The sequence below is a fragment of the Helobdella robusta genome (genome assembly GCF_000326865.2).
Source record: "Helobdella robusta unplaced genomic scaffold HELROscaffold_1, whole genome shotgun sequence".
NCBI classification, from domain to species: Eukaryota; Metazoa; Annelida; class Clitellata; order Rhynchobdellida; family Glossiphoniidae; genus Helobdella; species Helobdella robusta.
Genome location: NW_008703570.1, coordinates 1,009,785 through 1,034,784, shown reverse-complemented (window position 1 = coordinate 1,034,784; position 25,000 = coordinate 1,009,785). Strand labels below are relative to the sequence as shown.

The window sequence follows — 25,000 nt, the reverse complement described above, 5'->3', positions numbered from 1 at the left end:
ACAGATTTCGTGAAACAACAGGTTTAATTGTAAGTAGGGAGTGATGTATAAGCACTAAGCAGCTTTCTGTTTGTCAGCGTTGCATAACCAGAACATATAAATTATTTTGTTGAACTCTCTTATAATTTTTTTGTTGACTGAGAGTTGTATTTATAATTTTTGTGTTGAAAGGACACTTCTAAGTGATATACACCGGTAAATGTACGATTATTTGATTAGTGGTCACGCAAACATAAAATTTTTCTGCCGATTCACAGAAATGACGGATTTCCATTGAGTTGTTAAAATGTGGTGTTGAAACATGTTAAGTCTCAATCGGTAGAGAACAAGTACGATGATGGTGATTATAAAGATAGTGGCATGTTAGAACATTTTTCAAGATTTATTTATTCAAACTTAAAACTTTTGTAAGCATTTGAAAATTTTAAGTAGCCAGTAGTTCTTCTCTAACTTGAAGTAACCAAATTTAAGCGGCCTACATGATGGATGAACGAATGGTCAGGGTGGAAATAGAAAAAATTTTAGAAAGATGTTGTGTTGAGATGTTGTTGGGATATGGAAATAATACATTGGATAATTTTTAATATTTTTCATACGATGTTTTTGGCTGCGATGGAATTTTTAACGTTTCAAATTGAAATTTTGTTAAAGTTTTGATACGTCAATAATTTAATTAGCTTTTAGAGACGTAGGTATGATTTATGATATTGGTAAAGTATTTGATGCAGTTATCCCATTACTTAGAGTGGATGATATAAATTGATTTACTAAATTAAGGTTGGGGAATTTCGGTTAGCTAGTTAGCTTAGAGGCGACTAATGTGGCTCGCCCGGATGTCTAATTATGTCGTTTGCAATGATGGTGCCTTGTGGTACAAAATGTTTAGTTGAAACCTAGTAAATAAGAAACGACATGTAAATGTGTTTGAGGCAGCTGAACAAGAAAGAACAAGTGATACATAGAAATCATCTTTTCATCTCTTATCTTGTTTTTTTTTACTTTTGGTAAGTTCTTTGAAGTAAATAAATTATTTTAGGCTGAGATTATTTGTTGATGTGTTAATGATAAGATCAATTTATTTTTGATTGTCTTTATAAATAATTTATGGCGAATTCACTTTTTTGTAACAAATTAAGAAGCTCTGCGTGACATATTCCATGATAAAAAGAATAGCTGAATTTTATATCAATAATTAATTTAAAATTCTTCGATGCAATGTAAATCTAACGATGTGTCTAATAACTGCTGATATGAATACTGGTATAAACTCTCTCCCTCTTATTATAGGTATTCTGGTCTCTTGTCAGCGTTTGGACTTGCGTTGGCAGATGTCGTTGTTGAGAATCAGCAACCCAGTTCACTATGCTATCGTGAAGGTTGATTTCTTTCATTTGTCGTGTCATTTGAAATTTGTTAACATTGCCTAACAACTTTTTGGATTCATGAATCAGATTCTTTTAGAAGTAAAGTTTATGACATGTTTATCTTGTTACCGCCTAAGAATTTATGTTTTTGTTTCGAACCTTTTGTTCCCATTCGTATCATTTTCAATTCTTCATAACGTTTTAAATTGTAATTTTTTTCATTTATTTTACATTTCCATGATGAATTAACCAGATAGCTTTGCCTGGATTGACGCTAGGGTAGATGAAATGATTTCAAAATGCAATAATGAATTACTTTTGAAAGGATTCACAATGTAGTAAGATTTGTTACGTAATTTTCACATATCTATAATTCACTGTGAACATACAATTATTATTGAAGAGAAAACATAGAAAATGAGGTAATATTTCACATGAGGTATGAAGGAACAGATTGCGCACTTATTTGCAGCAAAGGTCCAAAGCGCTACGACAAATATTCGTGTTCTAAAGACAATCTGGATACTTATTTCGTTGAAAAGTAACAATTTTTTGATGAATTGTTTCGTCATAATATTGAGTTTCTCCAACGAAGGTTCAACCAAGAATTTGGCTTCATATTGGAAGGGCGACATGTTGTGGTTGAAAGTCTGAGGATCAAAGGCATTGGAAGGTCTAGCATTAAAGTTGACTACGAAAAGCAAGAAAATGCTCAAACCTTGACGCAACCTGAAACTGTTAAAAATATTCTTCTGTTTACATTTGTAAATTAGAGTTAATATTTTACTTAATTTTGCAGGTTGTGAGAGTTTTCTTCGATTGTGGCTACCTAGCCACTCCTTTGTATGTTTTGAGCCAACTTGCCACCCAGCAAATCATCGACGGACCAGCAGTCATCATCGACCAAAACAGGTTCCCTGCACACTTCTTCTTGCATTTATAGATCCGTTGTTTCTGTTTATTACGTTTGAGTTGTTACAAATGCCAGCATTTGTTGTTCAGCTATTATTTTTTTAATTAGAACTTTGGAAAAGTCTATAAGACTTTTAACCTTAATCATTTTTATTTGATTAAATAAATTGTTTAATAATTATCGTAACTATTAAAATATTTGGTAACTTTTGGAAACATGTGTCAATTACTTATCGATGTTTCACAGTTTTTCTTCACTTACATAGAGAATGAATTTATTATAGGCAAAAAAACCTTCGCTAACCGAATCTTATTTGATGGAAAATATCTAAATGTAAAATAAGCAATATGAAAAATAAACATAAATTAATAAAAGATAATTTAAAACAAATTCAATCAGTTATTTTTCTTATCTGTCTTAAATTTAATTATTCAATGAGTCACGATCTGGTTGTGCTATTATTTAGCGATGATGTTTCAGTATTTTTCCGGCTTTCATTAAACTTGCAAGCACTTTTTTTGAACTGCTTGGCAGGATGGCATTTGTTGCTGATGTATGCTGAACCATTATTTTATTTTCTTCAACTTGTTCCAACAACGTTTTACTTTGCAGCACAATTCTGGTGGAACGGGACTGTCAGGCTTACGTTACTGAGGAGAGAGACATAATTATCAAGGTATAACTTATCTCTTATTATGTTTCCAAAACAAACTAAGACGACTGTATTTTCATAAATACGAAACTATACACGATGTACCATTCAAAATGTCTGATACTATTCAGACTAATAGCAATTACGCCGTTCGTCGAAAAATTAAAGCTGAAATTGTGAAACAAAGCTTTATTTTTTAAACTGAGATCTTACCGTTACCATTTCTCATAAATGAAATATATTTTGATTTCACCAAGTCGTTTTTTAAAAAGAAAGTTCTTTTACTCCAAAATTCGCGAGGTAAACATCTATCATAACATTTTGTCATTATCTAGATAATTTTTTCTTGAATTCAAATGTTTTAAAAGTGGATAATCAGTTATTGAGAACGTTTGAAAACAGCCGAAGAGAGAAAAAAGTTTTCAATATCATGTAATTAATTAATGAAAACAATTGAAACAAGTGCTTTCAAATTATTTACATCGAAATTCCTCATGAAGTCTTCCTTTGTCTTATTAAGCAGATCCTTCTTCGGCATTATCATTATATTTCTTTAGACTGGTTTTACGCATTAGAACAGTGCTTTTCAAAGTGGTGGTCCGAGAGCCAGAATGATCTCTGTCGGCAACTAATGAAATTCATTGTTCTAAATTGGCGAGATAAGTATGTCAGCTGTTTAAAAAAAACATGATTAGAGTGTGAGATAAGTATGAAAGTGAACAAGAAATAGTTTTTCACGCGTGATATATTAACCGTAACGGACCATATATATATATACATATGCAAACGTTATCAGCTGTTTAAAAGTATCATGCTTGTAAAATTAACAAAATCTACAAATTTACCAACATTCACGGTATGTTTATTGTATGTATATATATATATATATATATATATATATATATATATATATATATATATATATATATATATATATACATATATATATATATATATATTGTAATGGTGGTCCACATCATGCCCATTAAATTCCGTACCGGTCCGCGGAAAAGAAGTTTAAAAAGCACTGCATTAGAATAATATTTTTTAAAATATGCAAACTGTCTCGAGGAAGGTGCAGGTTAGGAAGAAGATAATTCATTTTGAATCACTACTGCCATTTCATTTTAAGCACTGAAATTACTATTTCATAAGTTATCACTGTTTAAAAGAATTCAATTACTCGAGAAGCTCATTGCATTTTAGGTCGGTAAGGTTCAGAAATTGTCAATGAATGTCAGTTTGGATCCTATCAAGTTATCGATATTTTCTCATCGATTCATGAGCATTGCAGAGCAGATGGGAAGGTAAAGTTGCTTTCGTGTTTTATAAATTTTCAAGTAATTATTTATTTAAACATTTTTCTACTTGATATAAAACTTGAAAACTGAGAAGATGTATTAATATATTTATGTTTTATTACCCTTTTCTGTTGAAAAGGCCTCAGAAAGAAACACCACGTCTTCAACAATTTTCTCCTCGTGAATGCAAAATTTAGGCACTCTGTTATCAAATATAAAACAAAACCGTAATAAACCTTCATTATTAAATTTAATCAAGCTGTAAAATAAAATGCTTTGAAATTACAGCAATGAAAAATTATGGTAAAAGAATCCTTTTGTGTATCCGTCTCCAAAATGAATAAGTTCCTGTCATTCGCATGATAGAAATTTTTAGATACTTCATGGAAACTTAGGTGGGCTGGCTTAGGGTGTGTTGCTGATACACGAGCAAGTGTCCCACGTGATTATTGCGTTGAAGGAACCTTACAGAAGACTTCATCCTCATGGCTTATTGCAATCTTGTAACGTCTGCCTTCACTTTTTTAATTTAACAGCCTTCAACATTCCGTACTCTTTAGATGTAGTGCAAGCTGTTTTTATTTTAGAATTTTTTAAATTGTTTAGCATTAAACGATAAGTTGGTAAACTTTTATTATTACTGACGACCTGGCTAGTTGTTTACACGCTTGAACAGCTTTTACTTCGGTTTTTATGTTTTTATTACCGATTATGTTTTTAAATGAAATTTTAGTTTATATTTTGTCTCTACAGAGTGCTTCAAAGAACTGCAATCTCCACCAATATTAAAGTTAGTGTATTTTGACAGTCGTTAATTGAAAATGTTAACAAACTTATTACTCCCAGGAAAGGTTGGACTTTTCGTGTGCGCTGTTCGGTGACGATGGGGGCTTGGTGGCGAATGCACCTCACATTCCCGTTCATTTAGGAGCAATGCAACAAGCCGTGCAATATCAAGTTATTATTTTTGTTGTTGTTTGTGTCATGAAGGAACAAAAAGTTTTTTTTGTACAAGTTATGTAATGATCACTTTTGTAAACTACACTACAGATGCAATCGCTGGGAGATGATTTGAAAGATGGAACAGTGATATTATCCAATCACCCTTGCGCCGGTGGCAGCCATCTTCCCGACCTCACCGTCATAACGCCCGTTTGTTGCAATCATTTTTGGGGAATTTACTTTTTATTTTATTTGATGATGGCATTCGTTTGCACAGGTGTTTTACAAAGACTGCACCAGGCCGGTATTTTTTGTGGCATGTCGAGGTCATCACGCTGATATTGGCGGCTCCACTCCTGGATCTATGCCTTCCAATTCCACGTCCATTCATGAAGAAGGAGCTGTTTTCAAATCATTTCCTCTGATCAAAAATCATTCGTTCAATGAACAAGGTAATTTACACTTTAATTGTTAACTGTACCAATCAATCAATCAATCAATCAATTTATTAGCCAATCAATCAATCAAAATCTATCAATCAATGTTATTCACAAAAAGACTCATTAAATAAAATAGTTCTAAAAATCTTTTTGAAACATTACTGTTGCTAGATTGTAATTTCAATTTGTCGCCAGTACCGACAATGTGGAAAGACTAAATTGTTTCTCAAAAGTTTTTTTTATCTATTTCGAATATTTTATAATATTTATTCCACTATTGAAGCTGTTGTTCTGAAATTTTAAATAAACGTTTGAAAATTTAAATAAGTTTAATTAGGAAAAAATGAATTTAAAAATTATCAATTAGACTAAGGTTTTGTTGAAGTTTATAGTTTTAAGTTTTTTTAATTAATTTATTTGATGTTTTGGAAAAGTTATAGGCTAACAATTTTTTCAATAAATATTTTTTCTGATAATTCTACCTAAATATGCATAAAATGAAATAGATGCGTTGGTTACGCCGCGATAAACTCGAAAACGACTTAACCGATTTTCACGCATCATGATTTATTTCTTTTTATTCGTTTCCGTTTCCGATGTCATTTAGGACATTCAAAGATTAAAAAATTAAAAAGATGATTAAAGATTGTCAGAAAACTTTTTAACATTTGTATACTTTTGAAACTTTTAGTAGGCGGCCATATCTTTCGACCAATGAGATTTATATACATCGAAACGATAAAAATTAAATTTTTGACTATCCCTCTTAAATGCAAATGAAACTATAAGTAAAAAAATTCAAATGTGGAATGAAACATTTTACTCGATGCTTCCAACCGATTTTTAAAAAATTACGTGAATTGCGTGCATTATTATATATGCCATCCGAATGAGATGAAATTGAACTGACAAGTGATGTACTTTAGAGAATCGAAATCGTTAACGCGAGTCTTCTAAAATTGTTTTCCAAAGACACTACTCAAATTGACAAGTGTTAAGTTTTCAGTTTGAGGAAAATGTATTTCTTAGTAGCCCACTTCGTTCTTATAAATAAGTTATTCATTATAAGTTACGATAGTATAAGGTAAGGGTTCATTGAATTTTTTTTTAAACGACTTTAAGCATCATGTGGAATTAACTGTAGACATTTTATTAATTGCTGTTATTATTATTCAATCTGAACACCGTTGAAGCAATATATTTACGATTTTTAGTATTAAATTATTCTTTTTTCAGAATTGATTGAAGCCCTGAATGCCCCGTCGACACATCCAGGTTGCACTGGCAGCAGGAATGTTTCCGACAACATCAGTGATCTGCGAGCTCAGGTGGCAGCTAACAATAAGGTCTTGTCATCGATCATTGCGTTCAATACTTATGTTGAAGTTTTTGGAAAAATCGTTAAATTATTTTTACGGACTGCAAAAAATGTGAATGAAACAGGGGATTTTACTTGTCCTGGAGCTCATAGAGGAATATGGATTGAACGTTGTCCAGGCATACATGAATTATATTCAGGTATGATTTTCTTGAAATTTGAATTTTTTAAATGTGATAATAGGAGTTCATACCAGAAATGAGCTTTCTGACCAATCCTTCTAAGCTGATGTAATTTTTACGCCACTGTCTCTCTCCATTGAATCTTTTTAACTATTTGGTTATTATTGTTATTGGGCTTGTGTGTGGTTTTGTGTGAGTGTTTCTCTCTGATTTTTAAATTAACGGATTAAATAAATGTTTTTTTTTATTTTTCAGTCTACTGCACAATATGCTGTTCGCAATTTGATGAAAAATGTAGGTCTTAAAATCAAAGATTCAAAGAAAGTTCTTACTGGAGAAGACAAAATGGATGGTGGCTTTACTGTTCGCTTGACTGTTACCATAAACGAATCAAATGTTTCTGTGCATTTTTCTAATTTTAATACATTTTTTATTCATTAATTTTTTATACAATGCTGTTAACAACTTTAAAATGTAAAATTATAATTGAAATTTGGTTGCATTTTTTAATTTTTCATGTTTTGTTTTGCAAGGGCTCTGCAATTTTTGATTTCAGTGGATCATCGTATGAAGTTTATGGAAATCTGAATGCTCCAAAAGCTGTAACTTATTCAGCAATAATCTACTGCTTGAGGTGCATGATTGGACAGGAAATTCCTCTCAATCAAGTAAGAATGTTTCATTCAAATGTATTCCTCATGTTTTGTTATAAGAGTTCAATGGGCTCTTCCTTGAGCTAAGTTATGATGTTTCATGTCCTTACATCTCTGCAACACGTTTAAACACAAAATTTGAAAAACGCTTTCGTTTTTTCCATGTATATACATTCAAAATAGGATAAACTTTTTAAATTTTTTCTAAAACTTTAACATGTGTTCTTAAAATGTGCAGTTTGGAATGACCACAATTTATCGCCAGCAACTCTTTCCTCTCTCTATCCATCCACCCTCTCACTATCCATCACATTCTCACAAAACCTTGACCTTCTGGCACTGGACACGCCGGCCTTTTTTTTCTAGTTCCTTAAACTTATCTCTCCCTTTGTATGTCATTCATGCTCTGTCTTTACTTCTTTCCTTTCCAATCTCTGTTTAATCCACTCCATCCATGAGCAATAGAAGTCTAATATCATTCATCCCATCTCAAAAACTAACCATCCTACTATCAGTAGAGCCAAGTATTCATCACACTTATCCTCTCACATACTGTAAAAGCATTTAGTAAAATCTTTCCTCAGTCCTTGCCTCAATCATCCACCAATCAGTCAAGCCATTATTACAAGGTCAACTTGCCTTTTTCCATACAGGATCATCAACAGCCGCCGCCATCTCACTCTCCACAACAATCACCTCAGTACTCAATGGTAATAAATTTATTCATTTCATCGCACGGCACTTCTCTACACCTTGCCTCCTACCTCGCTACTTTCTCATTACCTGACAATATATATAATCTTTTAATCTCTTCTAATTTTCTAATCTCTTCTAATCTTTCACCTGTCGAATAGAGACCACTCTACCTTCTTGGACTCCATACTTTTAAAAAGTCATTCGAAATAATCATCCATAATAGTCATAGAAAAATCAAACTCCACCAACCGCCCGCAAAAATCAATTAAAAATCCTAGGCGTCACATTAGCCTCTACATTCAATATAGCTTCTCATACCAATCATATCATCACCAATAAGGAATCCAAACCTTCCACACTGTCAAAAATCTCCGTGGACACGAGTCTAAAAGCACCAAACTTTTAGACATTACTGAAGCCTTAATAATCTTGCATATCAAAAATGCCGCTTCCTCCTGTTCTGGTTTTGTCAGAAGACAGCAGCTACAACGACTACAATCACCCATCAATAAACTAACACGCATGCAGTAATGACCAAAATCTCAGCCAAATGTAGCACATATTTGTAACACGCTTGACTTGCGCCTGTTCAAAAAACAGAATCAAAAACTAATCGTGTCATTCACTCCTTACATCTGCCTGCCAAGATACATGCATGACTTAAGACAACGCAAACATCTCATCACTTAATCATCATTACAAAATAAAACATTCGTCTTTAGGCATTATCAATCCATCACCAATTCAATCACTTTTAGCCAGTTATACACTATTAATTTTAGATTCATCCTTCATTCACTACTTATTTATTCATTTAATCATTCATTCATTCATTCATCCATTCTTTTACTCAATTTTTTTTTCTCTTCTCCAAATATGGTCTGATTCACACATTAATTTAAACTATTTTTATTATATTTATTTACTATTTTTTCTTTTGATTTTTTATGAAGCTCTTAGATCTACTCACAGTCTCAACAAAGTTCCATACAATAAGAGTCATATATTCGTTGAGTCACATACTTTTATACATGCTATTTATTCTTTCCTCATTTTTTCATACATTTAGCACTCACTCTCTTCTTACTTTCTAACCTCATCTGCACAGCAATAAACATAATTTTCCACTTCTAAAGGGTTCAGTTGAAAATATTTCTTAGTTTTTTTTTGTTTTACAACTTATTCTTTATCATCTACGGGTCATTTCACTTTTACTAAATTCGTTTCAATTTCTTTGTCGTTACATCTTTTATTAATTTATTTTTTGCATTTTGTAACATTTTCTGCGATTGACAGAGAATGAATTTTAAATTAATTCAAATATCATAATTGAAACAAATTAATTACCTGCAAAATCGTTACTTGTGGTCGAGAAATACGTTCAAGATGCTTTGGTTTTAACGTTTTTGGATATTTTTCATGAATAATTTTGTAATTTCAGTCGGTGGTAACTTTTAATGTTTATTTTTTCCGGTCGTCAGGGGTGTCTCGAGCCGATCACGGTGATCATTCCAGATGGTTCCATATTGAATCCCAGCGAGGAAGCTGCTGTCGTGGGCGGCAATGTTCTCACCTCACAGCGCATCGTTGACGTCATTTTCAAAACCTTTCAAGTCTGTGCCGCTTCGCAGGTAACTGCTTTTTCAACCGCTCGTTTTTTACACTCTAAAATATTTTACCACAAATTGCGCTCAACATTAAAGTGTTTTTTTTGTAAAACTTTTCAAAAAATAGTATCAAACGTTTGCAATTCAAGAAATTCTGTTGTCTTAACAGTTTAGTTTTGCGCAATTTGCATACTTTCAATAGCACTTTCAGCGTTTGACAGTCGCACTTAATACGCGAACAAACGGAATAACACGTAAATTTTAAAATAGGATTGTCGACTGGTATAAATCAGTGATTAACTCCACAAACTTGCAAATACACTTCAACACAGGGCTGCATGAACAACATCACATTTGGTGATAACAAGATGGGGTATTATGAAACTGTCGCTGGAGGTTCCGGTGCTGTAAGTGGCTTGCCTGCTTTTGTGTGTGTGTTTGTGTGTGTGTGAACTTTTTGGCTATGTACAATATCAATTTCTTCAACATTTTTTATAATATCGATGTCTATTTTTATCATTTGAGCTTTTTCATATAGATATTTGCACTACAATTTCAAAAGAGTTGATAATTAGCAGCCCATCTAGACTCCTTTTTAATAAATCCTTTTTAAACACCATAGGGTCCAAACTGGCATGGCAGAAGTGGCGTGCACACCCACATGACCAACACCCGCATCACCGACGTTGAGATTCTTGAAAAAAGGTGATCCTGATTGAAAATTACTCTGTAGTCAATCACAATTTTTTCATCAGTGGTCACATTTCAATTTCAGATATCCTGTGGTCTTAAAGACGTTTGCAATAAATGAAGGGACGGGTGGTATTGGTGAATTTAAAGGAGGAGATGGATTAATCAGAGAAATGTTGTTCCGAAAAAATCTTATTCTCTCTGTTCTCACTGAACGTAGAGTATTTCAACCTTACGGCCTGAATGGTTAGTCCTTATAAATAAGCATTATAAACATTTTATTGAAAATTTTCAAGTATTAATTAGTAAACATGAGTTTCAATCAATCTATCAAATGAATGATTGAACTGATTGATTGATAATTTAAAAAACTTATTGATTGATAATCAATCAATGGTCTTTTTAATCGCTTGAGAAACCGTTTAAGGTTGTTCATGTCCAGTTTGTTTGTAGATTTCCCAGGTGAACAGTTTTATTGAATTTAATATTCCCGTCCCAGTCCGTTTCTTCTCCGGTCTTAATAAATCAATTATTCGGCATTATGTAAATATGTCCAGCGTCCCAATTTTCGTACCTCGTCAAACTGTCGAATACTCAATTGTTTTTTAAGTTGTTTTTTCATTTCGTTTTTACCTTACCTTCTGTCTCTAGCTGATTCCAAACAATTTTCTGTAGCACTTCATTTCATATCCGTCGAATTTAATTGCATCCAATGCAAATGTTTATTTACGTTTAACCAACGTAATTCGAATAAAATTATCAAGGTGGTTACCCGGGCAAGTGTGGAAGCAACTACTTGATCAGGGACAATAAAATGATCAACATCGGAGGGAAAAATACAGTGCCTGTTAAACCTTGGGTAGTTTCTTGCTTAAATAATATTTTTCAACATTACGTACGTATGTATCTCAAATGCTTATTTAAAAAACTAATTTTTTAAATATTTTTGGGCGGCAATATCTTAGAAATCATTTCAGAAAAATATTCCATGCAGAGGTTTGCTAAGTCATTGAACAATTTGAGATGTCAGTAGTTGAAGTTTCAATGAGTAGCTGCTTTTTAAATTTATCTGGCGTAATTCATGTCGTGCTTAAAAACAACAAGCGCGTTGAACGTTAGCGCATAAGACTTGTGGAGTCATTTACACATAAGATGATATACAGACAGCAAATATAGACCTTAACAACGATCATAGTAGGCAGCATTATTAATAACATTTGACTATGGTATTGATTAATTTTGTAACAATAATGCAGGATGTCTTCAAGTTGAAAACGCCTGGAGGAGGTGGCTACGGACAACCAAAGCAACACTGAAGCGACATTAAATGTCAAAATATTTGCAGTTTTTTTAAAGAGACCTTATTATTGGATTTAAAAATCATTTAAACTTATGTTGAAACTAATTTTGTATACTTTCACAACTACTGGTCCACAATCACATATTCGAATTTGTTTTTTTGCTATAACGAAATACGCTTGGTCATGATATTGTACATTTTATTTCAATTTGTTCACATCGCGATTTTTCAATTACGGCAATTAGTTTTTACTTTATTAGCAATTGCAACATTTTGTTTTCATTTATATTTGAAATATATCCTGATTTTTTTCCAATTTGCTAGTTATGAATAACTTTTAACTGAATAGTGAAATTGCATAAATTTTGAGAAACATAAACCTAAAGTACATTTACATCTATGTACATTTTAAACTTGTAGTCCGTGTAAGCAAGTTAATCCATGTTATCTTGAAATATAAGTCGCACCCACGGATTTAATTCGTTGAGAACGGTAGCACAGAAAGGACAGGCCGGTTGGAATCCTAGACAACCATGAGGTATTTGCACTGTGGACCAATACCTGTCATGTAATGCAGAAGTTTCAAATCAAGTAGTTCATAATGGTGACTCAAAAAAATCAATGTTAATGTCGATGTTAATGGGTTTGTTCATAATGATAATTGTCGCTAGTCTATAAAATGAAGTAAGTTATGAAATAAACAACTTTCCAGCAGTTTATTTAAAATTGTACATACAAGTTGATTAGGCATAACCATCCCTTAAACGCATTTATGGGTTCAAGGCATTCTTAAGAAATATTAGAGGTAATATCAAACAATATCAGGGAAAATGTTGACTTTTAAAATACATGCTACAAAGAAAATTTATAACATTTCATCTCATAGAAAACATTTATTTAATTATTTTACCTGACAGTTTTTTCGGAAGCCATGTGACCACAAGGCGAAAAACAGTGCGTTATTATGCCGTTGTCGTTGTAGAAGCTTGTTTCTTCTCCAAGCTGCAGTTTCACGAATGGTCCCACCTTCGTGTATGCAACCGGACATAAATAAATGTATACACACGGATATATATGTGTCGGAAGAAAACCAAATTTAATACAGTATTCCATAAATTCTACCAAATTTTTGGCATTAATGTACTTGTAGTTCATCTTTTCAATTTTCTCACTAAGATTCTTTGAAATGTATCCAATTGATTAAAATTGTTTTAAATTATATATATATATATTTATATGACTTCAACAAGACGTAATTTATCAGATTCATATTTATTTAAGTCCGTGATTTGGCTGATGCCATCGTCAAAGCTTAAAATTACTGAATTGAATTAAATGAAATATTTAATCATTAAAATCAATTAAAAGTTACTGAAATGTGGCCTAAAATAAGTGTCATCAATCACACTTTTGAATTTATGATACTACGATATGCACAATTTTTATTTTATCCGTAACTATTTTGTTAAAAGTTTAATTACTTTATTTTAATTGTTTATAATATGTTGATTTTACAAAGGTTATCACACATGCTGACATTTATTTTAGGCCACATTTATCAGTAACTTTTAATTGATTTTAATGATTTAATATTTCATATAACTCAATTCAATATAAAATTAAATAATTAATACATGTAATTTTAGGCTCTGACGATCGCACTAGCCGAAACGAGCGTCAGCCAAATCACGGACTTAAATAAATATGAATCTGATAAGTTACATCTTGTTGAAGTCTTATTTAAAAAGCAAATAACTACAAATTGGGTTATTATTTTTATTCGAACATGTCTTTCTGAAAACCTCGTACCAAATTATATATATTTATATATATATTATAGGTATATTAACTTGTATATAATTTATATATATATATATATATATATATATATATATATAAATTATATAATCCCCATCTAACGATAATTTAGAAGTAAAATAGGTCTATACATACAATGTATTTAAATTATAATTTTGTTTCAAATTTTAATAAATTGGAAAAATTTTGAAGGATTAGCGAGCAAAATTGAAAAGACGAACTAAAAACATTTTAATGCCAAAATTTCGGTAGAATTTATAGAATACTGGCCGACAGCATAGCAAGATGGACGTACCTCTCTACACATCGGACAGGTGCAGTTGTTTAGATCATCTCCCTTGCCCCAACTGTGCTGTCCATGTACGTGACCACACTTCAAGTAGACGTATGGAGCTTTTTCGTTGTCCGTCATTGAGTTCTTGCACGGTAGAACCAACGTGTTTAGCCCGACTGGACATTGTGGACGACTAGCATTTATTTGTTCTATTTGTTTTTCCAGCTCGACCAAAGTCTTTTTGAATAATGTTTAAGTACTTTCAACTTTACAGATATCTTTTTTCATATATGTTAGAAACATAATTAATTAGTGAGCTTTATACAGTATTAGTTATTATATTCAACAGCCATGTTGTGTTATTAGCTGAGTTTCATTAAATTAAATTCTAATAAACGAAATGAAAAATTAACATAGCACTCGATATATAGCTGAATACGCATCTTAATATCGAACTTGAAACATCAAAAAGTGTAAAAGAATCTATCTGACGATGTATTCATAATTCATCAATTGTCGTAAATATATAAAGAAATAGTGTATAACGATAAAATAAAAAAATATTGATATTAAGTTAAAATTAATTAATAATATTTTATAACAACATTTATGCTGTTATTATTTTATGATTCGCCATTTAGTCTGTGCTATATTATTGTTCGTTGTCTTGTCGGCTGATCATAGATGGACCAACTCATGATTGGACTTAGTTTCCACTTTCAGTTGTAAAAAAAATTGTAGATAAAATGAAAAAAATATCAAACAAACAAATCTACATTAAAATTAGATCCAAAAATGAAAAAGTGTAGAAAAGAGCAATTTAGAATGACAGCACAAAAAACTAATAAGAATGATGATGATGGGTGCGTGAACTGAATGAACTTACAGGTCCTTGCACGAGACCTTCATTGGACCTCCAGACCAACGTAGCCCCACACAAGTCGATCAGGGTCCCATCTTTTAAGACATTGTTTTCCGTAGATACCTGACAATTTATAATACGAAAATTTTAATGAAAAGTTTTTTATATAAATGAATATAAATGTGATATTATGTAATATATTGTATTTTTCCATTTGGGTTACATATATGGTAAATTTAGGCAAGATTTTTTTCTTTTCTACATATTTTGCTGAATTCGATCAAAGTTGTCAAAGTGTTATGAATTTTTTTTTCAAGTTAACCAACTTTCTTATCAACTTCCTATGTTCCTATGTTCATAATCTAAATCGTAAATATATATATATATATATATATATATATATATATATATATATATATGGGTGTTCGGATGTAAAAACTTTTCACCAAATTATTCCTATGCCATCACAAAGAAAAACAACGGCCCCTAGTTCCCAGCAGGTCTTAAGTGGTCAAGGGGTACCAAGAATCCCTGGGAAGTATGCAATAGCGGAGGGATGTTGCAGAAAAATTCAGAATGGCCCCTCTATGGTACTTAGACTTGGAACGCTCAATGTTGGATTACTAACTAGCCGCAGCATGGAAATCGCAGAAACGCTCGAGCATAGAAGAATTGACATCTGCTGCCTTCAGGAAACCCGATGGAAATCGAATGGTGTCTGTCATGTCAACTCAGACAAAGAAAAATATAAACTATTCTGGAATGGTCAAAAGACGGCCAAAAATGGTGTTGGAATTTTTGTCAGAGAACCGCTAGCCCAAGAAGTATTGGATATTAAAAGGATATTCACGTCTCATGTGGATCAAGCTTCGCATAGAAAAGCAAAAAATGGTTATTTTTTCTGCATACGCACATCAGACAGGCGAATCAGAAGAGATGAAAAATGACTTCTGGGCTACATTCTCTGACACCATCTCAACAATACCAAAATCTGAAACAATCCTGATTGGAGGCGATCTCAATGGCCACGTTGGAGAGAAAACAGATGGTTTTGACAACGTACATGGCGGTTTTGGCTATGGAAAACAGAATGAAGATGGCAACCGCATCCTTGAGTTTGCTGAAAGTCACGGGTTTTGTTTGCTGAACACATATTTTAGAAAGAGGTAGGAACATCTCATAACATACAAAAGTGGAACATCAGCCACGCAAATTGATTTCTTCGCTGTCAAGTAACCACACAGAAGGCTATTCAAAAATGTCAAAGTTATACCTGGCAAACCATGTGTCGCCCAACATAGACTCCTTGTGGCAGACCTGGTTGTCGAACTGTCAAAACATAAGTCTAAACAAATGTCTCAGAGAATCAAAACGTGGAAGCTGAAAAGCAATATTCATCAAGAAAAATTTCAACAGATTGTCGCCACACAGTTAGACCACCAATCGCAAGCCAGTACAGATTGGAGTACATACAAAACCGTTTTGATGAACGCTGCAACTACAGTTTGTGGGAAAACTGGTACAAAACGTCAGCATGAACGGGACACTTGGTGGTGGAATGACAGTGTACAAAATGCAATAGCTGAAAAGAAAGTTGCATACAAGCAATGGCAAAGTCTGTTGATGATCATAAAATTTTCCGTGAGAAGAACAACTATGCAGGACGTCAAGTCGCACTGGCTCGGACAGATCAGTGCAGAGAGTGGCTCACTAAAAGCAAAGGTGAACAAATGAAATCTCTGTATCGTATAGCAAAACAAGCAAAGCGTACGAAAAAAGACATAGTTGGTGCCTCATGTATCAAAAACGACAAAAATGAGATGGTTCTTGAACAAGATGAAATCAAGCTACAGTGGAGAGAATACTTCTGTTAAACAAAACAAATCCTATCAATGTTAACTTTGACGCTCCACCCATCGAAGGTCCGATTCCAGACATCACTGTAGAGAAGCTTACAGAAGCTCTTGTTATATGGTGCAGAAACATGGCCAATGACAACCAAACTGGAACAACAACTTCAACGAACCGACATGAAAATGCTCCAATGGATGCAACGAATTAGTCTGAAGAACCACATCAAATCTACCGAAATCCTGCGTCGTGCTGGTTTAGATGATATAAAGGACGAATGCCGGCAACACCGTCTGCGGTGGTTTGGTCATGTCAAACGAAGTGGAAATAGTGCCATAACTTCTCTTGCAGATGTTGAAGTACCTGGCACACGTCCCAAAGGCCGCCCAAAGAAGTCCTGGTCGCAAACAATCGAGCAAGACATGAAAGCACTAAATTTAAATGAAATGGATACAACTGATCGTCAAATTTGGCGCAAAAAGTTGATGGCAAAGGAAACAACGTCCTATTTCGGGGAACCGGATCTCTGGACGCAAAACGAAGATTGATTAATATGGTTTCTTTGTTCAGGCTAGTTACTTCGGTGTTATGTTTTATTGCTTTGGTATCATTTACTTGCTCTTTTGTCGATGCACTTTGGTCAATGTTGCTTTCTTCAGTGTCTTCATCTGTACCATTGTTGTTATTAATGTATTTTATTATTGTCCATTTTGTCAGGAGTATTGTTGAATTGTTGAAATCTTTTGTTGTTTGTTTATCAGGGGTTAGTGTCCTGGTTATGACATTAAACTGACCCTCACTGCCTTGTGAGTGATGTTGGATCATCAAAGGCTAGGCTCACCGCTTATAACTGTGGTTGCGTAAGGAAGGGCGTCCTGCGTAAATATTAGCCAAATAAATTACTTATAATGGAATGGCGTCGAGGGGTATTTCGTTTTCATCATAGGTAGCCAAACGGCAACCCCCGATCTCGGGGAAAATGTCGTCTAAACGTGTGTTGTTGTTATCAGGGGTTAATGACAAATTTCTTAACATTCTCTCAGACCTGCCAAACACATGAAAGTACAGGCAACTTCGCACATTCAGCTTATTTTATATTACCTTAATTAAATCGAAACTCTAAGACCACAAATAAGATAAAGTATTTTGTTATTATCTTAAAACTTTTGGATAATTAATTAATTATCTATTAGTTAAAAAAATTCTCCAACATTTTTAATTTTCCAAATATGAATTTATTCTTATTATTACTTATTATAAAAGAATGAATCACTCAAAATGTTTTTCAAGCTATATAAAGTGAAGTTCTAACTAGATTTCCCTTATTGGGTGCAGATCGTGACTCCCTCAGAGCATAAAGACCACCTTCAACTGACAGCTCCCTCCACAAACCCGTTTTGGAGTTTTCTGTGAACCCATTTATAGGGTGCATTATGAGTATTCCATTTGTAGTTAGCCCATCTATTTCACCATCTGTGTACCACTTTGTTGCTTTTTCCTAAAATGATAGTTCAGCATTTTGAATTGGAGTTATTAGAAAATTTAAAGCATAATTAGTCTTACCCCCAGAAATATATTTTTTCCATTATCAAAACCTGCAGCATAAATACGTGCAGCATATGGATGAGTCCTATCCACGAGAATGCGACACGCGTACCTCGATATCGTGCTCTGCATTATTACTGACTGATCACCTCTCTGAGTTCCTGGTATTGTATCCATGACCACAAAATCTATTTGTTCTTCGGATGACCTTCCTATCTGAAACATATCTGTGTTGCAATCGTGATCGTACTCAACTATTACAGCCTGGCTTCTGCTCAACGTGTAAGACACAGAATGCTGATGACAATTTTGAATCAGCTGAAAAAATAAAAACACAATTACATTATTACATTAGCATTTCATTAATAAAAAAATAAATTAATCATTACTTCTGATTGCTGTGGGTTATTTACAATGTGGTGTTTGGCAGCTTTTACGCCATTTGGCACTTGTCTTTTGAACAATTGAAATTTACTTCTCCTCCTTCCTTTGTCTCCATTAAATAAACATCCATTGTAGCTTTAAAATAAGATTATACAAATTATAAGATTTAAATTATATATATATTTATATATATATATATATATAGTTTTCAATTTTTATAATAAAGTTATCTTACAACTTAATTTCCATTTTTAAAATCAGTATTATAACATTTCCAGATCTTATATTCAAGATGATGAAATTATGAACAAAAATTTTGTGACACCTAGCCCGTAATGAATAAATGCATTATTAAATGAATTAATGAACGAATGAATAAAATAAACACAAATGCATGCGAATACACTTTAAAAAATATTATGAATAGAAATGGGAAGGAGAGACGTGCTCTCCATGCACTAACCCTAAAATAACTAGTTCGCCATATTTCACAGAATTACTTGTTTGTGTGGTTGAGTTAGCAGCGGAGATGTTTATTCTAGAAAATTAATTTCAATCCATTCAAAAATTTCATAAATCATTTCATAATAATTTTAAAATATTCGTTCATCAATACTCAGCATAAATCATGGAACAGTTTGTAATAAAATATGTACTTCAAACAATCATAAAACAGATAATAACAAAAAATGTATTGGCCTCAGAACAATGCAGATTACATTAAAATTTGTTGTCCAAATTTATAAAACATTCCAAGCATTGATTCAATGACGCTCATTATTTACACTATCTATATATAACAATCTATAAATCACAATCTATAAAAAATCAAGTTTTATAGTTTGTAAATTTTTAAAAAGCAAATTCTCCTGGTGTTTATTCTTATCAGTTTTGAATGGTAAAAAAGAATCCTATGCACGAATATGATTAATAACCTGGTCCTTCTCACCTCTCATCTCACTGAAACCATGCATTAACAATGGCATATATTTGAGATCGTCATTGACAATTTTAATTATAGATAAGTTTAAAAGGGCAAACTAAAAACATAGGTCCTACAATCTTCAAAATATAAATGCAATTCAGTGAACAAAAACTTACTTTTCAGTTTGAGGCATATCTGCATGATTATCTTCTTTCTTGTTTGAAAAAATTTCAAATTATAAAAAACATTTTCAAATTAAACTGGCAAAAAAAAATTTATCATTAATTTTCAAATGATTTCAAAATGCATCTTGATTCTAAACTATCATTATCTTGAAAACCAATAATTTTTCAAGCCATCCTTTTAAAACATCTAAACTAAACCTTAAAACTACAGAATTGAAGTCAATTTCAAGTTTAATACATCGGAAAAATAGTTTAGAACAGTCATACATTTAGATTAAAATTTGTTTTATAACAACTGCATCATGATTTCACAAATAAATGTTTTGAAATAAAAAATAAATATACAAATATATTAATATCTATATATAGGACCAAAAATAATACAGGCTATATAATAGTAACAATGCTAAATCACCAATAGCCTTTTTTAATTAAATATTACAATTCAAAAGCTAACCAAACCATCTTCAAACTTATAAACCATATAAAATAAATCCAACGAACAAATCCTGAAAATTAAAATTGGAATTAAAAAGACATGAATTATATTGGTAGACACTACAATAGTAGTATTATTTAACATTTTAAACATAAAATAAATTTACATTTATTTTATAATGAGTTCATTTACTATTTGTCTGATTCATCATATTGACTTTACTTTACATCATAAAATTTACACTATTTATTGTGTAGTAGTAGTAGTAATAGTAGTAAGGAAGTAGTGTCTATAGTAGTGTCTGTAGTAGTATAGCATTCAATTTTGGTTCATTAATTTATTTTATGTTTTATCTAATAATCAGTCTATTTTATCTTATGAAAAATCAAATCAAATCAATTAGCTTATTTATAAAGCTATTAAAAAAATTAGCTATTTCCGAGATGTTCAAAAGATGGGTGTGTCTGATGTTTTTGTAGTGTGGTATTAATTAATTAATCATTAATGATTAATCAATTAATTAATATTATTATTATTTATTAATTGTAGTGGTGACAATAGACTACTATAGAGTATAGACTCTAGTCTATACTCTATAGTAGTCTATTGTCACCAACCCACTACTTTTGCTAAAAACTTAAAAAGACTACACCACTCTTGATCTTACTTGGACTATTTACATCTCACTAACGCTAACCTAAGTCATCACAAACACTAGACTACAGCACAGCACTTTTATATACAAACTAAACTACACAGAATACACACAAACACACACAGGAAGGAAATTAAAAATAAAAAAAGGAACACTAGACAGAGCATCCATCACAGCCTACACGCACGTCAAGTTCACTCATGACGTACCTTATTATTTATTTTAAAACAAAAATGCCAACGATGAATTCTTAACGACGGAAAGTGTTACGAGAGGGAGGAACGTAAATTATAATATACAATGCCCACAAGAAATACAGCAAAACAAAATAACGTCTGTAACGTCAAATGCGTTACTTAAATTTTATAAGGCTTATGGAAAGTTAAATGAATTAGTAATCTAACATTATCTTCAATCAAGGGGAGGCCTATTTGCCAATATACAACACTTTCTTATGGATTGAAGCAGGGATATGCAAAGAGCCTCAATTTTTTCAACTTTTAATTATTTTCGGTATTTTATTTTTTTAAATTTATATCAAATAAAAGTAATTAATTACCACATTAAATAACAATTAAAAAATTATTAAAATCAAATAAAAGTAATTAATTACCACATTAAATAACAATTAAAAAATTATTAAAATTTTAGCAATATTTCGAAATTAGTAAACATACGATCGTAACTTTTGACTAGAACAATAAAAAATCACCCTCCAAATCCGAAAGTAAGCTCCTTGTTCGACTGTTAAAAGTGAGCGAAGGCCGTTATATTTATTCTAGTTATGTCATGGAATTAAATAATAATGGTGAGAAGTTAAATTTATCGAATTCAACTGTTTTATGACTACTTGAGTTTAATCTCGAAGTTCGATATATGGGTTCTTCATGTCCTCACGGAGATAAATTTGTGTCGTCGTTTGAGCCAAATAATGTGTCATGGTTAGGGATTATGTTATATGTATTTTTGTTCTTTCTAAAGCGGCTCTATCAACATCTTTACATGTTGTTCTATATTTGCAATTAAATTTTTGTGTCCCAAAGGCTATATCCACACCACACGACCAGGGCCGCCGAGAGGGTATGTCAGCCAAGTCTAAAACTTGGGGCCCGGGCCCTCAAGGGGGCCCGGGACGGGCCCTAAAATGATTTTTTTTATCCAATTTTTTGAAAAAAAGTGGTTTCAAAGATTCGAAAAAATTACTTAGACGCGAAATATCACTTCAGTGAGAAATTAATTTTGTCTGAATGTATTGCACAAAAATATGAATTTTTCCGAATGTTCATAATCATTTTCTACATTCACATAAAAGAGTGATTATTTAATTTATTAAAATTTACTATGCAATGTGACGTACAACAGACGATACAAATCAGCATATTGTATTGTCTGTAAAAGTGAACCGACCGAGATTAAAATTGCGATATAACATTAATTTTTCCAGAATACGCTAAATATATAAAGCTGAACTTAATTGCAAAAGTGGATTAGGATTATGTCAACATTTTTAAAAAAAACTAATATAAATTATTAACATAAAAATTACACATGCAATTGCGTATTAAATGTAAGTCCATCTCCATGGTAAAGTCGGTTTTTTCGGTGTTGTCATGGTGATGTCAATCGTTTATTTAATTTGTTTGTTTTTCAGTGTAGCGTTCTTTAACTGTTGCCTCAAAACAAGAGTGAATCAGAGAAATGAGCTATCAGCATAAATCAGGTGCTTCAAAAAGAAAGGAAAAAGAAAAACGAGAAACGTTAGCAAGAAAAATCCAAAAAACATGTGACAGTTTTTTTATGATTAATCAATCAAGTTCCAATTTTCACAACGAATCTGAACCTGAAAAAATTGAAAATACTACATTGGTGGAAGAATCTCTTACCGTTATTTCTCCTGAAATTGTAACGTTTGATGTTGACGAAGGTGAAAACTCATCTGCGGCCAACAACTGCAACAAATCAACACTTTCAGTGTACGATATAAGAAAAGAAGAAAACACATTTCTTCAAACCAAAGACGTTCATGAAGCCGTCCTTAACGGTCCACCAACCTTGCCTAAAAACTTTCCAGTAGACTTTGAAGGGAACTTTTTTCCTCCATCGGTGCTTGTTTGTAAATTGAAAAATGGAGAAGAGGTCAAAAGAAATTGGTTGGCATGGAGTAAAATCAAAAATGCAATTTATTGTTTTCCATGCCGCATATTTAGTAAATTGCCTTTGCCAAATAGGTCCATGTTAACATGTCCAGAAGGATTTAGTGGCAACAAACTCTCATGGAAGAGAATTCACGATAAACTCAACCCGCACGAAAATAGTTCTAACCACAAATTGTGCTATTTTGAGTGGAGAAGTTTAGAAAAATGCTTATTGAAGAATAAACCAGCTATTGATACTAACCTTACTGATATGATAACAAACGAAAAAGCTCGTTGGAGAGCTATCTTACAAAGGATTCTTCATGTAATTTTGTTTTTGGGTGAAAGAGGACTGTCCTTAAGGGGTGATTCGAATTTGGTTGGTAATCCTAGAAATGGAAATTTTTTTGGGAATACTAGAACCTATATTAAATGATCATTTGATAAAGGTTAAACAATCACAAATGCAAAAAAAACGGCTACCAGTTCACTACCTTTCCATGGAAATACAAAATGAGTTTATCGTGTGTTGTGCACAAAAAGTCACTCAGAAAATCGTGAACAAAATTAATAAGTCAAAATACTTTTCTACAATAGTTGATTCAACTCCAGACTCATCACACGTTGAACAAACCGTGTTTATCCTAAGATATGTGACTCCTTACAGTGAAGGGGAAGAAACTGTTTACAAAATCAACGAAAGATTTTTAAAATTTGTCGACTGCAGCAATAAAACTGGAGAAGCAATTGCAGATTTAATCAAATCAACGCTTAAAGAGCACAATCTTTTACTTGAAAATTGCAGAGGACAGGGGTAAGTGAAAACAATATAGCAAAAAATTATATTTTAGCTTACACATAATTTTTAATTGGAGCTACCCAAATATTGTTATACGTTGTTTTATATACAGAGTTGTATTGTATTAATTTTTAAGGTATGACAACGCATCAAATATGAGTGGGGTGTACAAAGGCGTACAAAGCAGAATTTTAACTGAAAATCCGGTAGCTGTATATTCACCTTGCGCAGCTCATAGTCTGAATTTGTGTGGAGAAGAAGCGGCCCAATCTTCAGCAGAAGCTGTTACGTTTTTTGGAATTGTTCAAAAGTGTTATAACATATTTAGCTCTAGCCCACAAAGGTAAATTATTATTTTCAAATTTGTTTGTTTAAACTCTTAGATTATCATATTGCATAACAGGTGGGAAATTCTTCAAAAGTGTATTGGATCTTCGCTACATTCTCATTCAAAAACAAGATGGTCTGCAAGGGTGGAGAGTGTACGGCCTTTTGCAGCTCATTTACCTGGACTGAAAACCGCTCTCAATGCTATAAAACAACTTCATCTCACCCCACAAACATTAACTGAAATTAAAGGTATTGAACGATATTTAAACACGTTTGAGTGTCTACTAATGGCATCGATATGGTTAAAAGTACTCTGTGAAATAAACATATGGAATGAAATTCTGCAGGCCAGACAAGCCACCCTAGACGTAGAGGTTGTTAATCTGCGGCAACTAATTGAAAATCTTAGCACTCTGCGCTCAAAATGGTTTGATATACTTAATGAATGCAAAGCTGTTGCAGAATGTCTTAATATTGATAAAGAACTGCCTGACAGAAGAAAGAAAGCTAAACTGCTCGCTGACAAATGCACACAAATGCAAATTCATTGTCCTGAAGAAAACTTTAAAATCAATGTCTTTTTTGTGCTGCTTGACAGTGTCATTGGAAACCTAGTACGAAGGTACCAAGCTGCTAACAGCTTAAATGAGATTTTTCAGTTTCTTTGGAAATATTCAACTATGACCGAAGAAGAGCTCAAAGAAAAGGTAAAAACATTGTCTAAAAAGTACAATAATGAT

At 32.4% G+C, this 25,000-nt stretch overlaps 2 protein-coding genes across 2 annotated transcripts in view; one reads left to right on the top strand and one right to left on the bottom strand.

Moving 5' to 3' along the window:
* HELRODRAFT_105203 (hypothetical protein) overlaps positions 1–12,374 on the top strand; it is a gene marked incomplete at its 5' end in the record, with an annotated part of 43,665 nt that extends 31,291 nt beyond the window's left edge. Inside the window, 21 exons of the mRNA XM_009010491.1 lie at positions 1,288–1,376; positions 1,618–1,699; positions 1,768–1,905; positions 1,960–2,118; positions 2,172–2,276; positions 2,890–2,953; positions 4,136–4,236; positions 4,984–5,020; positions 5,077–5,187; positions 5,281–5,382; positions 5,450–5,624; positions 6,849–6,958; positions 7,056–7,130; positions 7,368–7,508; positions 7,646–7,780; positions 9,943–10,092; positions 10,401–10,475; positions 10,691–10,773; positions 10,844–11,004; positions 11,523–11,617; positions 12,015–12,374. Coding sequence (XP_009008739.1) covers positions 1,288–1,376; positions 1,618–1,699; positions 1,768–1,905; positions 1,960–2,118; positions 2,172–2,276; positions 2,890–2,953; positions 4,136–4,236; positions 4,984–5,020; positions 5,077–5,187; positions 5,281–5,382; positions 5,450–5,624; positions 6,849–6,958; positions 7,056–7,130; positions 7,368–7,508; positions 7,646–7,780; positions 9,943–10,092; positions 10,401–10,475; positions 10,691–10,773; positions 10,844–11,004; positions 11,523–11,617; positions 12,015–12,074 — 2,248 coding nt within the window. The 3' untranslated portion in view covers positions 12,075–12,374. The remainder of the gene's footprint in view (positions 1–1,287; positions 1,377–1,617; positions 1,700–1,767; positions 1,906–1,959; positions 2,119–2,171; positions 2,277–2,889; positions 2,954–4,135; positions 4,237–4,983; positions 5,021–5,076; positions 5,188–5,280; positions 5,383–5,449; positions 5,625–6,848; positions 6,959–7,055; positions 7,131–7,367; positions 7,509–7,645; positions 7,781–9,942; positions 10,093–10,400; positions 10,476–10,690; positions 10,774–10,843; positions 11,005–11,522; positions 11,618–12,014) is intronic.
* Positions 12,052–21,296, bottom strand: HELRODRAFT_184813 (hypothetical protein). The gene is made up of 10 exons (XM_009010490.1): positions 21,206–21,296; positions 19,894–19,977; positions 19,256–19,330; positions 18,798–18,927; positions 18,427–18,726; positions 18,176–18,361; positions 15,037–15,135; positions 14,172–14,387; positions 12,969–13,084; positions 12,052–12,619 (listed from the first exon to the last, which is right to left on the bottom strand). Exons 2-10 carry the CDS (start codon positions 19,908–19,910, stop codon positions 12,493–12,495), a joined length of 1,266 nt encoding a protein of 421 aa, XP_009008738.1. The 5' UTR covers positions 19,911–19,977; positions 21,206–21,296; the 3' UTR covers positions 12,052–12,492.
* Between the last annotated feature and the right edge of the window lie 3,704 nt (positions 21,297–25,000).

Coding starts and splice junctions, on each gene's coding strand:
- HELRODRAFT_184813 (XM_009010490.1), bottom strand. Junction 13,085..14,171: donor CCTGTCCGATGTGTAGAGAG/GTACGTCCATCT, acceptor GCATACACGAAG/GTGGGACCATTCGTGAAACT. Junction 12,620..12,968: donor GCTTCCGAAAAAACTGTCAG/GTAAAATAATTA, acceptor ATTACATGACAG/GTATTGGTCCACAGTGCAAA.